Source organism: Helobdella robusta, assembly GCF_000326865.2.
Source record: "Helobdella robusta unplaced genomic scaffold HELROscaffold_4, whole genome shotgun sequence".
In the NCBI taxonomy this organism is placed as follows: domain Eukaryota; kingdom Metazoa; phylum Annelida; class Clitellata; order Rhynchobdellida; family Glossiphoniidae; genus Helobdella; species Helobdella robusta.
This window is the reverse complement of record NW_008704902.1, coordinates 8,263,320-8,280,622: the sequence shown is the minus strand read 5'-3', so window position 1 is coordinate 8,280,622 and position 17,303 is coordinate 8,263,320. Positions and strand designations below refer to the sequence as shown.

Below are 17,303 nucleotides of genomic sequence, written 5' to 3'. Positions count from 1 at the left end.
AGATCATGCAGTCAGGTGGTATGAAAATAATGAGCAATATTTGCAGTACAGTTCTTTTTTATTATCTGAATAAACTAGCCATTCATATTTTTCCAGATGAAAATGATTAAGATATCGCTTTTCTTGTTTATTTTTCTTCTTGTGAAGTGAATGTGGCATTTTGTAGTCAGCTGGTGGCCTCCATGGCGATTCTAACAGACTTTTTTTTGTCAAATCATCCATAAATGTTCCAACAAATTTTCCAATATCATTGATAAACCCAGCATTTAAAATCTTACTATATTACTAATTTCAGCTGTTCCAGTCTCAGTTGAAATCTGTTCATTTTCAGAAAAAAGACTATCATGAGCTATGACTACTGAATTGACATTCATATTCCGACTGTTGCTGTCTATATTATAACTTGTTTCTTTTATCTCATGTTCAACATGTTCAGTAGAAATACTATTACTTGTTGAAGCTTCTGCTGGTGTGGTTGGAAGTGGAAGTTCAGTTGTTCCACCAACTTCAGTAGTGACAGTAGAATTAGTTGTAGATGCTTCAACAGACTTTTTTCTCTTCAACGTCACAAAAAATGAATCCAAACTACTTTGTGGTTGTAAAAAATTTGTTCTCTTCATTTTCTTCCGATGATATTGGTTTGTTGTAATTGTTCCTAATATTTTATAGTATTATAAACAATAATTGATGAATGTTTTAATATAAGAGTAACTTGTATTTACTTTTTTTGTCGTTTTTAAGTAACACAACACAATACACAATCATGGCGCTTGAAAACGAAAGTTAGACTGTTTAAAAGTGAATAGTGATATAAAATTAAAAAATAACAAAGTGCATATTTTAAAGGATTACTTAACACTACAATAATGGGATCCGTAGTAAATAATATGATTACTACATCACTCTTTTTAATAGAACAGAGATTTAAGTTTACTGACATGATACGGGGGTGCGTGCTACCGCGTGCGTGCACACTTGCACCGTCTTTTCCGATGCTGATACGATCGCGACGTATATGCCGTAATGTCTTAGTCACATAGATTGTTATTTAAAGGGCAAATTGAAAAATAATTTAAACGTTTTTTTATTTGTGGGCTTGCCCGCCTTGCAGGCAGTTGTGGGTTGCCATGATGGATAAAAATCGCCCCCCCCCCTTACTAGATGACCTGGATCCGACTTTGGTAATGTAGTGAGGCTTGATGGAATTTAAATTCCACGCAAAGTATGTCAACGTTGTCATCATCGAATATGTTGCTTTCATTTACAACATATTTTACATCATCCTTTATAAACATTCCAACACCGCCTCCACGTCTATTTCTTCTATTCTTGTATACGAAATTGTAATTATTTAATTTAATTAAGTCAACCGTTTCATCGTTTAACCAACTCTCAGATATTACAATAATTTTGAAGATAAAATCAAATTGTTTCAATAAAATTTCCAGATTCAATAATTTGTGAAACAGACTACGAGCATTTAAATGTAATATTGAGATAAAAATCACTGCCGATATGCTTTTGTAATTCAAGCATATTTTTAGAAAATTCCTCAACAGTGTAATAATTTGAGTCGTTGTTACTGAGGTTTTTATCTAATATATTATTTTTGCTTTGTGTGTTTTTCATCATGTTTTTGTTTAATCTTTAAAGTTACTTCATTTTTGCCATCAATGTTAATTTCATTTTTATTCTTTTTGTCAATATTATTGTTTGGTTTGAAGACCCACTCACGAATGATTGTGTCCTCATCCCAGAGAGCAGAATCTGTGAAAGTGCTATCTGAATTATTGATGTCAATACACATTCTGAAGCCTTTTCCCAGATAAGACTTTGCCTCAAAACAACTGATTACTTTAAATTTATTTGTTTTCAAGTATTTTGTCAAAGTTTCATTATTGACTGTGTCAGCAAGATTACTTACAAAGTAAACTTTTTTTTAACAATTGCCCCAGCTGATTTGGGACACATGCCAGTGCTGTTGGTTCCTCTAATGTTTATTGAAGCGTCTTTCTACTTCATTTAGTATTGGTTGAGATGCTCTCAGGTATTTCTGGTCCTACTTAACAGACAGGTCTCAAGTTGTCAGCGCTGATGGGAGTGGTCTAGGCACGGCTTCTTCAAAATTGATCTGCGGAGTACCACAAGGTTCAGTATTTGGTTCTTTGCTATACACCAAGTACACTGCAGATATCACCAACGTCGTCGAAGCAGCCGGCCTTGGCTGTCATCTATACGCTGATGATATTCAACTTTACGGATTTGGACTACCTGACTCATCACTTCAAGTCTCTTCTGCTGTGTCAAATGCAGTGGACTTGGTTGGTCGCTGGATATCATCTAACATGCTTAAAGTCAACGTCAAGAAATTCAATATTTGTAGATGGGAACGCCGCATGGCCTCAGCCGTTTAAATGACTACAAAAATCTAGTAACGAATCTTGGAGTCATACTGGATCCTCATCTTTCATTTGAAAAGCCTATTAGTAAACTCTGTCAGCAACTCTACAGAATAAGATCCATCAGACGTTTTTTGACAGTTGAGTCAACAAAAGCACACGTTTGTAGTTTTATCTGTGGAAGCAATGCGATTATGTTTGGTGTCAACTCATTCCTCCGTGATGATTTGCAGTCTGTTCTGAGCGTTGCAGCGCGACTGGTTGCTGGTTTTTCGAAATTCGATCCAATTTCATCATACATCAGGGATGATTTACACTGGCTCCGCATGCCAGAAAGAATCGTTTTCAAACTAGCTCTTCTAGTCAGAGTGGTCTGGTGACGGTCCAACTTATCTGACGGAACAACAACAGTTAGTTTCAGAAATTGCAAATCGGAGTCGACTGAAATCCTGCGATAATGGTGGTCTTATGCTTCCTAGATTCAATTCGCCTCGTTTTGGAAAGAGAAGATTTTCTGTTTCTTCTGCAAAAATCTGGAACTCTATACCTGTAAATTTGAATAAATTCAACAACATGAGCCGACATATTTTCAAGAAACGTTTGAAACATCATTTGTTTTGACATTCTCGAGTGAAGCTAGCGCTTCTGAAGTTATTCAATAGGGGCGCTCCCCAAATGCTTAGAAACAGATGCATACGTATATATATATATATATATATATATATATATATATATATATGCAAATTTCATTGAAATTGTTTGCCCATTTTGCATTAATTAACTTCTTTATAAGAATTAATGCAAAATGGGCAAACAATTTCAATGAAATTTTCATTTCTGAAAACCTCGTTCCTAAATATATATATATATATATATATATATATATATATATATATATATATATATATATATATTGAATTGAATCGAAAGAAACTTTTATTCAGCAAAAGACAAGTTAATTACTAGGAGACCCGAGACCGAAGTCTGTTAGGTTACCCTTAACATAAGTAACAGAAAATATAATATTAATAACAGTAATAGCAATGAATGTCAATAGTTGCCAATACATCATGAAACAAAAAATGTTTGAGAGAGAGAAAAAAAGGAAAGAAAAAATAACAGGGCAGAAATAATAAAACAAATAATTATATATACATACCCATACATAAATATATTTGACATTTGTCATTTTTTATTTTATCAAATCAAAACAAAGAAATCAAAGAAATGATATCAATGAAAAGAAATGATCTGGAAATCGAAGAGAAAATATGGTTTACTTGTAATGATTACCAGTGACAATTATAAAAATGAGAGCACATTTTAAATATTTTAGTGCATGTAAACTCACATTCATATTACAAATCCTAAAAAACCAAGAATGGAATCATAATTATTAAGTAATCAACTCTTTTACATTTTTATCAGAATGTCGTTTGTAATTATTGAAACACAAATATATATATAGACCCACGTAAAACATACTTATTCACACACACACATATATATATAAACACACACGCGCACACACATACACACACACGTACACACACACGTACATGAATATATATATATATATATATATATATATATATATATATACATACATACATTTATATACGTGAATATAAGCCTATTTATACCGCAGTAAAAAATGAGAAAAAACCAGATTTAATCAGATCTACAATTCTTCGTTTGCATATGCCTAACGTAGCTATGTTTTTAACATCAGTCGGTAGCGAGTTCCATAATCAGATGGATACAGGAAAAAGAGAATTATTAAAAAATTTTGTGCGTGGAGTGGATAGATAGAACTCAGGAATTTTCCTGAGGTGCACGGAACGATTACACGAAAATTGATTTATTTGGTCAGTTAGATATGGACATAGACGTAATTTCAACAATCTATAGAAACATAAAAAGATCTAAGAATAAATAAATCTTGAAATTTAAGAATGTGACATAAATTATAACAGTGATTGACATGTTGAAATTTATTTAAATTAAGAAATTTTCTAAAAAAATAATTTTGACATGCATTCAATATATATAAATTATATTTAGTAGTATAACCCCAGACTGAAACACAGTAGGTTAAATAAGGCATAATGAGAGAGTTATATAAAGTGTACAAGATAAAATTAGGCAATTTACGACGAGGGCGGTAGATTAAACCTAGATTTTTAGTAATTTTTTTAGATATATACTGTACGTGTTCCGACCAAGATAAATTACATGAAATGATAACACCCACAAATTTTGTAAATTCAACACGATTAATGAAATTGTTATTTATTGACAGTTGTATAATTAAAGCCAGTCGTACGAATTCTTGGCCCACACAAAATAAACTTAGTTTTTGCAATGTTAATTCCTAAATTATTAAACTCCACCCATTTATATACTCTTGATAATTCATCATTAACAATGGCTATCAAGTTTAATACATTTAGATGTGAAAATTACAAAGTTGAATCATCTGCAAAAAGAATAAATTTTAAAATTTTAGATGAGTTAACAAAATCATTAATAAAAATTTTGAAAAGTTGTGGACCCAGGATACTACCCTGAGGCACACCAGATATAATAGGATAATTTAATGACTTTGAACTATTTATACAGACATATTGAGATCTGTCTTTTAAGTAGGATAAGAACCAGTTAAAAGCGTAGCCGCGGACGCCACACACATAAAGTTTGTTTAATAAAATTGAATGACCAAGCAAATCAAATGCCTTGGACAGATCCAAAAAAAACCCAACACAAAATTTCTTAGATTCCATTGCATTAGAAATAAAATTCACTACATCTGCAGTTGCAAACTCAGTGGACTGACCAGCACGAAAACCCATGGATATAATGGATATGGCATAAAAATTAATTTATAACAAAAATTGTTTTTTGTTCTATGGATCAAGCGTCGTCGTTGTCTTCGTCACCGTATTTGATTAATCGTCTGATCTGAAATTATCGCTTGCGAAGTTTTTGTCTCGCTTGCTGTTTTAAATTCGATTTCGTATTGCATTTTATTTATTACATACTATATTTAGTAAATTTAAAAAAGAAAAGGGATTTGTATAATTTTCTTCATTTATACATTTCGTTTTATACATTTATATTCCTACTCATACATAAATACATATACAATACGCATACATAAAAAGCTAAGTACACATGACATTGAGATTAAACTATTAGAGAATCTTAATTCTTAACTTGTCAAAATAATATTAAAAACAATAATACATTTTTAATTAGAAAATATTTGCTTAGTATTTGATTTGACAGACAGATTCTCAACCAAATCAAAATGCCTGTGTGTTCCATTACAAAATGCCACTCATCTTATTTAGATGAAAATGTTACTTTACACAGGTTAATTAAATTTAGACTATACTATACACTATACTATACTATAGCTATAAAGTATAACTATAAAGTATATATTCTATTCTATTATATTCTTATATTCTATAAAGTATATACAATATAATTATAATAATCAGCAAACAATTATATATAATAATATAATAGTAATAAATAATATTAGTGACATAATAAATGCACTAAATGGTAATGTTAACTCAAAGTTGTATAAATAATTTGTGCTGATATTAAGTTAAATTTAAATTCAGACTGCCAAAAAATGATATTAAGAGAATGCAATGGGAAAACCTCATTAAAAATTACATTGACAATTACGATGAAAAAAAAAGATTTTAATTTGTAGCAAACATTTTACATCAGAAAATTTTCATAAAGTTGGTTTGAAAATTTCTCTTCAAAAAGATGCTTTTCCAACGATATTTGACAAGGTTTGTGTTACTTATATAAAAACCAATCATTTAAAGTTTCAGTTATATAATTTAAATGTTTTTAAAATTTAAATTTTGAAATTAAGATATTGTTGTCAGGATAATTTGCCTGAAGAGCTAATTATTTAAGTTATGATTTATTATATACCGAAAATAAACTTATTTTAGTTTTTTAAGTGTGTAACCAATAATCTGGTTCTACCATAATTTAAACATTTTGTATTTTTAGCCTTCTTCAGATGTAAAGTTAGTTTCCGATAATATTTCCTCAACGTTAATAACTGATGTGATGTCAAGTGTAAATTTAGTTCGTATTTTTATATCTATGTTTATGTTTTATGTATAAGATAGAAACATAATTAAACATTTGTCTCGTCATTCTAACCGGAGTTGTCACCTTAAAAGCTTAAAGATATTAATTAGATGCCTTGCAAATAATAACATATATTCAAAAACGTCCAGTGTTAATAAAACTTTAATAATGTAACATTTCAGTTACCCACAACATCATCGCGGCCAGTTGAAAAACCATCAACATCTGCCGTTAAATTGATATCTATGTTTGACAGATTATAAATAACATAATATACGTATCAAATAAAATTTATTAAACAATAAATAGATTTGTCATATAACAAAGAGGCAACTAAAAATGGAAACCGAGCAACACAAAATAGAATACTGAATCGATAGTTTCAAATGTTTTTAAAAGGATGGCCAATGAGATTTATTAAATCTCAAAGAATATATAACAGATACATTTAATGGATTAAATAATCATTATTTTTGTTTACTTAGACTTATTGCAAAAACATATATAAATGTACGTTCATTTCATTTTGCAAAAACCACAAATCAAATAAAAATCCGTTCTAAATTTCATAAGTTAATACATTTCAAGGGACAATAAAATCATTTATCAATGAAAAGATTTATCAACTATTTGTAAATTTTGAATTGTTTGATTTACTTAGTAATTATATTTGTTTATATATATTTTAAACATTCTTTTGCTATCTATCTGTTGGTAAAATCTGTATTTTTTATTTGGTCATTATGTTTTCATAAAACCCCTCACTCTAACATCTTCATTATTTTATGTTTCATTTATTTTTTTATATATGAAATCATTTTTTCAACATATTTTAACATACTTCAATCATATTTCATTTCTAGTTGAGTTTTCGCATTTGATTCATTCAATTGAAACAATAATGCATCAACAATTATTTCAATTCTTCATTGTTTTGGAATTTGTTTTTTCATTCAAAACATTAAACAATTGGCCTTTAATTTTTTATTCCTTTCATAATTAGTTTTTGAAATTATGCTGACGACCAAAAATTTTTAATATTGTAAATATAAATTAAACCCCATTATTGAAAAATGTTCATTATACCTTTTTATATATTCATCAACTAACAAAATTATTTTCAAGACCTTTTTTACCTAGCATGTATGTCTTTATATCCAATCATTTAATGTTATCAAATTTTTTATTTCAATTTAAACATGCCTTTTTTTAAATCTCATTATAATATTCCGTATTTTTTCTGCAAGAGTTTATTATTGCATTCTCATCTGCATTTGTAAATATCTGATCATTAATCTACATCATAATTTTACCACTGCAATATATTAACTAGTTTCAAGTCATCATTATAACAACTTTTTTCATTCCAGAATGTAAACTTATCAGTTTTAACCCTATCCTTACATTATTTGTCAGTTTTAATAATTCATTTTTTTATCTAATTTATTTTTTCATACAAAATATAACTTTTTTTTAAGATAAACTTATCAATTGGAAGTTTCTATGGAAAAAAGATATCATTTAATTTCATTTACAATTTTTAATAAAATATTTTTAAACATTTGTCTCTTTGTTGTCAAATTAGTTGCCATTGACTTACGTAAATGAATTACACTTAAATATAAAACTATCCTTATTTTAATCGCTAAAAGAAAATATTGAAAATACATTTTAAAAAATTTATTTAAATATTACTTATTTTATCACTGATTAAATATAGAATTAACACAGTTTGCTAAAAACAGCCCATTTCATATTAATGGCATACAATATATAGGCAGATTAGTAATTAATTTATTCTGGTTTTTATCAATAACTAGAAATTATTAAAATTGAAAGCAGACATTTTCCCATTTTTTATATATACAATGCAAATTCAAGAGACAACATGAAAGTTTATGAAATTTGGTTCAGCTTCAAATGATTATATATTCAAAAAAAGGTACTCAAATGTATGATTGTCAGCTATTGTTATTACAGTAATTATGAGCAGTCATACATTTGGTATACATTCTCATGAATTTACATATCATGTTAATAACAATAATAAAATAAAACATAAAGACAAATTATTATGAATGAATGAATGATTGTGATATCAGAATATCCATTGCAGAGCAGAGTAAAGGATAACAGTGCAACTTGTAATTTTGGAAATTAGTATCAAAAAAGCCCAACGCAACTGAAAAACACCAGCAACGTTAGCAATCAAACATTACCAACCTATGTTGCTAGTTTTTCAAAGCGAAACTCTTATTTGGTAATAACTCAACTACGGAAGCTAAGACGATAATCGAAAACTAGACGATATTAAAATATACTAAACATAGATTAAAAGCTAAATGTTTTTTAAAATTAATTTTTCATTGACGTTTTTTGGTTCTATGGATCAAGATTTTTTGCAAAAATTTATTTTAACCGATGTAATATATATACATATGAGACATGCCATATCCATTACAGTACAAGAAGCTAGCCACGGTATAACATGGTATACTGAGTGATATAAAAATAAATAATAAAATTAACACCCTGTTGGAATTCAAAAAAGATATAAAATTCTCATGGACAGAGATTGCCAACGAAAATGATGAAAAAAATATCGAAGCAGTAAGTAATAATGTCAAAACCTTGTCTGACAATGTAATTGCTTTAAAAAATGATATGCAAATATAAAGGATATGTTTAAATCGATTTAAGAAATTGAAGAAAAATCAGATAACATTTATTATTTTCAGACTGGAAGAAAATAATAAAACTTGATACGAGGATTGAAGAGATAATATAATGAACATTTTTGGAACTATAACGGGGGGAGAAATTAAAAATGCAGATATTTCAAAATTTTATAGGTTGGGTAAAAATAATGAAATTCCTAGACCCTTGTTAATTATTTTGAATCTAGAAATGTTAAAAACAAAATTATGGAAAATTTGCGATACTGTTCAAAATTAGAACAGCAATATGAAAAAATAGGTATTGGCTACGATTTGACTAGAGAACAACAAGATAGATAGAATTGTTGTCAGCGATTGTCGGCTGATATTTACTTAAATTAATAAAATGGTCTATATTCATAGGTCTTACATTTTTTGAACTCAATTGTCATTACATGAGGAAACCTAAGAATCTGAAAAAGAAATTGAAATTAAAAAATTAATGGACGACTTAATCAGATTAGAAAGTCAAAAAGTTATAACACTCAACACAGTCATTATTAACGACCTAAAAGCTGCAAGTAAAAAGTTGAGAGGTAATTTTAAAAGCAGGGTGTCCACGAAGGAATTGATCGATGATGCAGCAACTTTAAAAAATAACAATGACATCATCCGAAAAGCTGACAAAACCCCAATGTATGCCGTTATAGATAAAGATGATTATAATGATAAACTTAATGGCATTCTTGGTGACGCTGACAAATTTATTAAGATTTGCATTGATCTAATTGCTAAACTCAAGACAAAGTTGAGTGAGATCATTAGAAGAATCAATGACAAAACAGAAGGGAAAATACCCATACTCACGGATGAATATGAACCAGGATATGCACACGGTACGGTCAAGACGCATAAGGCTAACAACTCTCAACGACCAATAATTACCCAAAGACCTACGATCATTTATCCTATTGCAGAAATTTACAGCAAAAAATTACACCTTACACCCCTAACAGCTATAATTTGAAATCAATTAGGGAATTCATAGATTTATTGTCTACAACAAAACTATCCATTAACACCAAAATAACATCTTTGGATGTGGAGTCACTCTTTAAAAATGTTCCTGTAGAAGACACAATCAGCATACTTTTATGTTGAACTTATCAAAAAAATGTTATTCAAAGAAAAACCAGAGCTAAAACCTAATATATACTGCCATGTGTTGACGATATATTTGTTACAAATAAAGACGATGATCAAATAGCAAAACTTCTACAACGACTAAACTCGTCAAAATTAAAGTTTACAATGGAAAAATCAACTGACAATAAACTACCATTCCTAGACGTACTAATACAAAATGTGCAAAATGAATTTAAAACCTCAGTCTACACCAAATCAACAAACAAAGGTTTATGCCTCAATGGCAATAGTGTTTTAGTACGAACGTTCTGCTACTAACAAGACACCTTGAAGTAAAATAAACAAAACAAACATAATTTCGGCATAAAAAAATGTTAACTTTATTCTAACTTGAATCTCCAACCGTCTTGTTTACAAGCTCTCAGGAAAAAGAGAGAGAAGGAAAAATTAACATAGATTAGGTAACATTGAAAATTGCAATAATCATTAATAATGATTAATATATAAAATAGTTAATAAATGAATGTTTGACCCCTACAACACTCCCTCATAAAAGGCGGAGCCGTTTAAAAATAAAAATATTCATTTCGTTTGTTGAATGTTATTCGTCTCCCTTTTCTGTTTTCTGGAGTGTTGGATTGTTGGTTCCGATGGGGTTGAAGTCGGCCTTGTTTCTTGTGTTGTTGTTGCGCCTGATGTTGTTGTTGTTGTTTCTGGTGTTTTAATAGATTTTGTGTCTGATGTTGCTGGTTTTGTTTTATCAGTTGTAGAAAGATTGTTGTTTGTTGTAGAACTATTCTCGTTGTTTATTCTGGCTTTGGTTGTTGGAGGTAATGATAAACAAGCTGGCTTTAATCGATCAATTGACGCATTTTGAAAATTTCCTGGTAACAATTCAATTGTAAAGTGTTTGTCGTTACGTTCAATCACTTTGAAAGGCCTGTATATGGTGCTTCCAGTGGACGACGTACTCGATCTACTCTTAACCATACGTGACTACTGTTTGAAAGTTTATTTGGTACGTAAGCTTTTGGGGTAGAGTGATGTTGATTGTTAGTTGTTAGGTGGTCATTAAGTTTAAACATTTTTTTTACTAGTTGTTTGATTTGACTAGATATTATATCTTCATTTGAATCTAGGAATAAAAATCGGCTTGGTAGTAACAAGTTGGTTCCTGTTACTGCTATTGCTGGGGATATTCTATTTTCATCTGATATGTTTCTAAGTCCTAAAAGAACAACAGCTAATGCATCTAACCAGCTTTGTTTACGACTACTAATTGCTGTTTTCAAGGTACGATGTTGACGTTCTATTTTTCCATTGGCTTGTGGATGATAACTTGTTGTACGCAGACGGTAAAATTCAATTATTTTTGATATTTCGTTAAATAATTCGCTCTCAAATTGTTTACCTCGGTCTGTTACAACATAAAGGGGGAACACCGAATCGAGCGATCCAAATGTTCAAGAAAGTTGTAGCAACAGTTGAAGCTGATATTTCTGTCATTAGAGCTGCTTTGATTCAACCAGTTGTTCTGTCAATGCATGTGAGTAAATATCTGAATGAACTTGAATAGGTTTCATTTCCTTGCTTGAATGGGAGTAACGGACCTACAATATCAATATGAACAGTCTCAAAACGAGCAGACAGTAAATTGAATGATGATATTGTAGATTTCGTGTGTCGGTGAATTTTGTTTTGTTGACAGCTTAAACACTCTTTTGACCATATTCTTATTCGTTTGTCTATATCTGGCCAAAAATATCTTGATTTGATTAATCGTATTGATGTTCTGGATGTGAGAGATTATGAAGACTGTCAAATATGGCTTTTCTCAAATTAACTGTGGATGTATGGTCTGGGGTATGGTGTTGACATATCACAAACTATTTTTTTGTTATGGCCAATTGGATATTGTTTCAACTGATCCTTGAATGATTTTATTCCATCATCAATTTCTTGTTGCTCGGCTATCGACGACAAGTCACAGACGTTCATCATTACAGCATTTGCTGGCCGAGAGAAACAATCTGCAACAACGTTTTCTTCACTGCGGATATAAATGACGTCTGCAATGTATTCGGATATCATTGAAAGATATCGTTTTTGAACGTCTGACTTTTATGGTGTTTTTTTTTGTAGGCGACGCATATAATAGTTTGTGATCTGTAAATAAAGTTACATTTCTTCCTTCAATCTGATGTTTCAAATGGATGACGGTAAGATACGCTGCTAGTAGTTCTATGTCGAATGTAGAAAGGTTACGTTGTGGTTCAGTTAACTTTATAGAGTAGAAACCGATTGGTACAGGAGGTTGAATCAATTACTTGATGCAGTGCCGCACCTATGGCGTAAGCAGAAATGTCAGTAACTAAGTGGTTGTACATTTTGAATCTGGATATGGAAGTGTTGTTACGTTGGCAAGTTTAGATTTGATGGTTTTGAAAGTTTCCAATTCTTCGTTATTAAACACTATTGTTTTTGAGTTTAGATGCAATTTTATTAGTTCTGTTAAAAGAAATACAATATCTGCAAATTGTGAAATGAGTTTGTGATAGAAACCAATCATTCCTAAAAATCTACGTAGAGATTTAGTATCATTTGGAACTGGAACTTCTTCAATTTCGTTAATTTTTTTATAAGAAATAGTCCTTCACCGCTGATGTTGAATCCTAAGTAATTTAGATTTTCTTTGAAAAATTTGCACTTTTCTATGGAGATTCTCAAATTATTTTCGCTAAAGATTTGAAATACCGTTTCTAAATCTTTTTCATGTTGTTTAGTGCTTTCTGAAAATATGAGAATGTTGTCTAGATAAACAATAACACAGTCAGTACCTAGGAAGATATTATCCATGAATCTTTGGAATGTACATCCTGCATTTCGCAAACCAAAAGGCATAAACATGTACTCAAAGAGTCCAAAAAGTGTTATTACAGCTGTGTTTTCAATATCGTTTTCATGTACTGGTATCTGGTATCAGGCTTTTAATAAGTCCAATTTTGAAAATATCTTTTTGCAATGTAGTTTAGTTGAGATGCTGTGAATATTTAGAATTGGATATCTGTCTGGTTTCGTAATGGCATTTACACAACGATAATCTCCGTTGTAATCTTGTAAATCATTTATACCTATAAAAATGCAATCAATTGGTTGTGTTGTGCATGAAGATGCCGATCGGCACTTCATACATTTTTGTCATTTATTATTCTTTAATGAAAAATTTAAAAAAAAACATTTTTTTCTTAATGGGAAACCTAATACCAATATAAAAATATATTTTTAGTTTTAATCGAAACACATTTTTTTAATTCATTTGATACTAAAAAAAGTGGTGTACCGAAAGGAGAGCAAAAGTGCCGCCGCCCCTAGCGCTCGAGCGTAAGGGATGCCAAAATAGATATAAAAACACTGACAGTCATAGTCAAACTCCTGGCCTTCTCGTGAAAAAACTGTTTAAACTAACAGGAGAAGGGGTGAAGACGGATAGCTAGCGCCTCAGAACTAGTCGTTTTGTATTGATGGGATTCGATACCCACTTATCTAGGAAAAGTAAACTCTGATTTCAAACCTCCACTGCCTTGTGGCTATACCCTTTTTAGGAAAAGGTTAAGGGAGTAATCCCTAACAGAAAATCAAGCGTGGTAGTGCGTCTTTAAAAAGATATGGTTGCTTCAACCTTTACTCGACTTGCTACCTACCCACGTTTGTCTTGCGAAGAACTGGGGACAAATACAGCTAAAGTATTGTTCACATGGAGTCATTTCAAAAATACCTCATACCGCATCGCTCGTCGCGCAAGTTAACAAGGAGCGCGCAGTCTTGGTTATTGTCGGCCGGCTGTAATAAGCGGACTACGACGAACAACCCTATTTATGACCCTTTTTTACGGCCCCGTGCTGGGGCCAACACGCTTAATCTGCAAAACACCACCAGGATCGGCTCTTGGAACATTCGCTCACTTTGCGCAACGGGTGGCGCAAGGATCCTCGTGGACGAATTGTCGCGATACGGTATATGCATTATGGGCCTGCAGAAAGTTCGATGGCAAGGCGCTGGTGAACTGCGTGTTACTGATTTCAATATGGTGTTGCCTTGGCCCTGAGCAATCAGACTAATTGTGCATTGATTGAATGGCACCCGATCAGTAAAAGGCTGATGGTTGCTCGTTTCAGACAACGATATGGTGCTATGTCAGTGATTGTATGCTAATGATGCGACGGCTGAGACCAAAGATCTCTTTTACAGCGAACCAAAGGACTCGTTTTGTTTCACAAGCTCATCATTTGCCTGGGCGACTTTAACGCGGTAGTTGGCCCCTTTGGTAGCGGGTCACCAAACGACAACTCGGATCGTTTTTTGGAATTCTGTGCGTCCGCAAGACTTAGGGTCTGCGGATCTTGGTTTCGCCGTAAAGATATCCATAGACTGACGTGGCACTCAAATGACGGCCTTACGGCTAAGGAGGTTGACCATATCCTGGTAAATGGCTGGTGGCGGGCGGTTTGTAACTGCCGTGTGTATCGTAACATGGAGTTTGATACTGATCATTCCCAGGTGGTGGCCCCTTTCGCCATCTTCTTTAAGGGCACTGTGGTTAAAACTAGACCTTTCCCTAGATTTAATATCCGTTTTCTGCGCGATAACGTCACTGCCGCAACAAACGCGGCCGAGTTAGAGAATTCATTTTGTGATGCAATGACCAAGATGACTGATAAGGTTTTTTGTTGTGCTGTTCCTATGCGTCATGAAAAGATCTCAACCGCAGCAAGGCGACTGATCGAAACGAAACGGCAGGCTAGACTTAGTGGCATGAAGGAAGTCGCCTGCTCTCTACGTGGGGAGTGCAAGAAACAGCTGCGTAGGAATTGTCGGGCTTGAGCGGACAAGTTGGTGGCGGATGGTAAAGTAGCCTTGCAGAAAGGACGCTTTTGGTCATTTCCGGAAACTTAGATTGGATTGTCTTTAGCCCTATTCTCAGTGATACTGGCCAGTTGATTAGTGACGGAAGCGGAAAGCTAGAGAGATGGCGAGAACACTTTAGCCAGTAGCTCAACCGCCCAATGTTGGTGCCTTCGCAGAAATTGCTGGATTTTGCTAAATTCACTTTCCCAAACTCCGGGATTGACACAGAACCTCCTTCCGTAGCTAAAATTGTCGCAGCTATAGGAACGCTAAAGAGCGGCAAGGTACCGGGCCATTTTTTAACATTCATCCGGAAATGCATAAATCAGGTGGACCTTTGTGTGCTAGTTGGCTGCACTCTGTCGGGTGTGGCAGTCCGGTGCGGTCCCGGATAATTGAAGAAAAGGTATCATCATTCTGTTTTACTAGGGTAAAGGATTGCGCCGTGAATGTAAAAACTACACAGGCACCACTGTTGTCAGTTCCAAGCAAGGTGTTTGCCAGCATCCTTCTTGATCGCATCCGTCTTCTTTTGCTGTCTCGGCGCCTTGAGAACAAAATGGCTTCACGCCTGGTAGGTCTACCATAGACAGGATATTCAAATCATCATTGTCCGCGCGTGTATGAGGTTTTTGAATCGTGGTATATAGCACTCGGGCGATTCTGTGACGACCAAAGTTTGATTGTATAACGCATACGTCATCCCCGTGCGAAGATGGATGCGAGGCGTGGTCAACTACTGGCGCTCATTTGAAAAGGCTAGACGCTACAAATCATTGGTGCTTGCGCAGGATCCGTTGTCCAACTTACCGCGATCGCGTCACCAATGTTGAGGTGAGGAGAAGAACAGAGCAGCCCTCCGTTTCCTCACTCCTGTTCAAGCGTCGTCTAAATTTATTTGGTCACATAGCTCGTGCCAGTCATGGAGGATCATTACCGGGCTTTAAAAACTGTCATAGACTCGACCGCGTGGCCGTTCAAGACAGTCATAGATCTGCTCAGTAAAGAAAAACCTGTCCTTCATCAACCGGTCCTTAGTCCGCCTGGAGCCATGCTTATGATCGCTTGAAATGGAGGCGCTTTGNAAACACGCCCATTATATATATATATATATATATATATATATATATATATATATATATATATATATATATATATATATATATATATATATATATTGTTTAAATTAGTTGTAATATCGTTCACAATATGTCGTTTATATATATATATATATATATATATATATATATATATATATATATATATATATATATATATATAATAGAGTTCGGCATATAACAACTAAATTGTGTTGCTCTGAAAAAGAGAAACAATTTTATTAATAATAAATTAATTAAATCAATTTAGCTTTAATTAAGTAAATGTCGTACCTGAAAAAAAGAAACAACAATTAAAGCTATTATATATAATAACCAATATTAACTAAGAGCTAGAAGAAATATTCAAAATATCCAAACAATTTCAACTCAAACAAAAACTTAAATTTAATCTGTCAAACGTTTTACAATTTACACAATTACGTTGTACACCATAACTCAATTCATAATGAAGTGGAAATCCTTCATTACATCTCCCCCTTAAAAGAAAACTTAGATTCATCCGGCAAAGGAACAAGTTTTGTAATGTGGAAAAGATTGGATTCAAACTTTTTGTGTCCTGTATTGATTCTATAAATTGAGTTTGACAATTTTTCCAAAACCTGGTAGGGACCAATTTTTAATTCCTCTAGCTTTTTTCTATTTAATGAATTTCCGTTTTCAACATATACCAATTTTCCTATTTTTATTTCGTACGTTTTCCTTTTTATATCAAATTTTTTTTATTATAATTGTGTGATTTTATAGTTCTTTCCAATGCTATTGTTCTATCTTTCAATAAATCATTATATATCATGTTTTTTTTTTAATTCCTCTGGTAAAATATTATCAATTTTTCCTTCCAATATATATTTTGCCAAAAAAACTGTCACAGAGTGTTCCGTTTCATTATATTTTTTTGTACAATCCTGAGCAATAGTTGTCCAGGCTAATTTGTTTTTCTTCTCATT

At 32.2% G+C, this 17,303-nt stretch overlaps 1 protein-coding gene across 1 annotated transcript; it reads left to right on the top strand.

Annotated features, from left to right (window-relative positions):
- Window positions 1-13,995: 13,995 nt before the first annotated feature.
- Window positions 13,996-16,240, top strand: HELRODRAFT_162954 (hypothetical protein; the record flags this gene model as incomplete). Its single annotated transcript, XM_009024999.1, has 4 exons — window positions 13,996-14,131; window positions 14,267-14,388; window positions 14,579-15,167; window positions 15,951-16,240. 4 exons carry the CDS (start codon window positions 13,996-13,998, stop codon window positions 16,238-16,240), a joined length of 1,137 nt encoding a protein of 378 aa, XP_009023247.1.
- Between the last annotated feature and the right edge of the window lie 1,063 nt (window positions 16,241-17,303).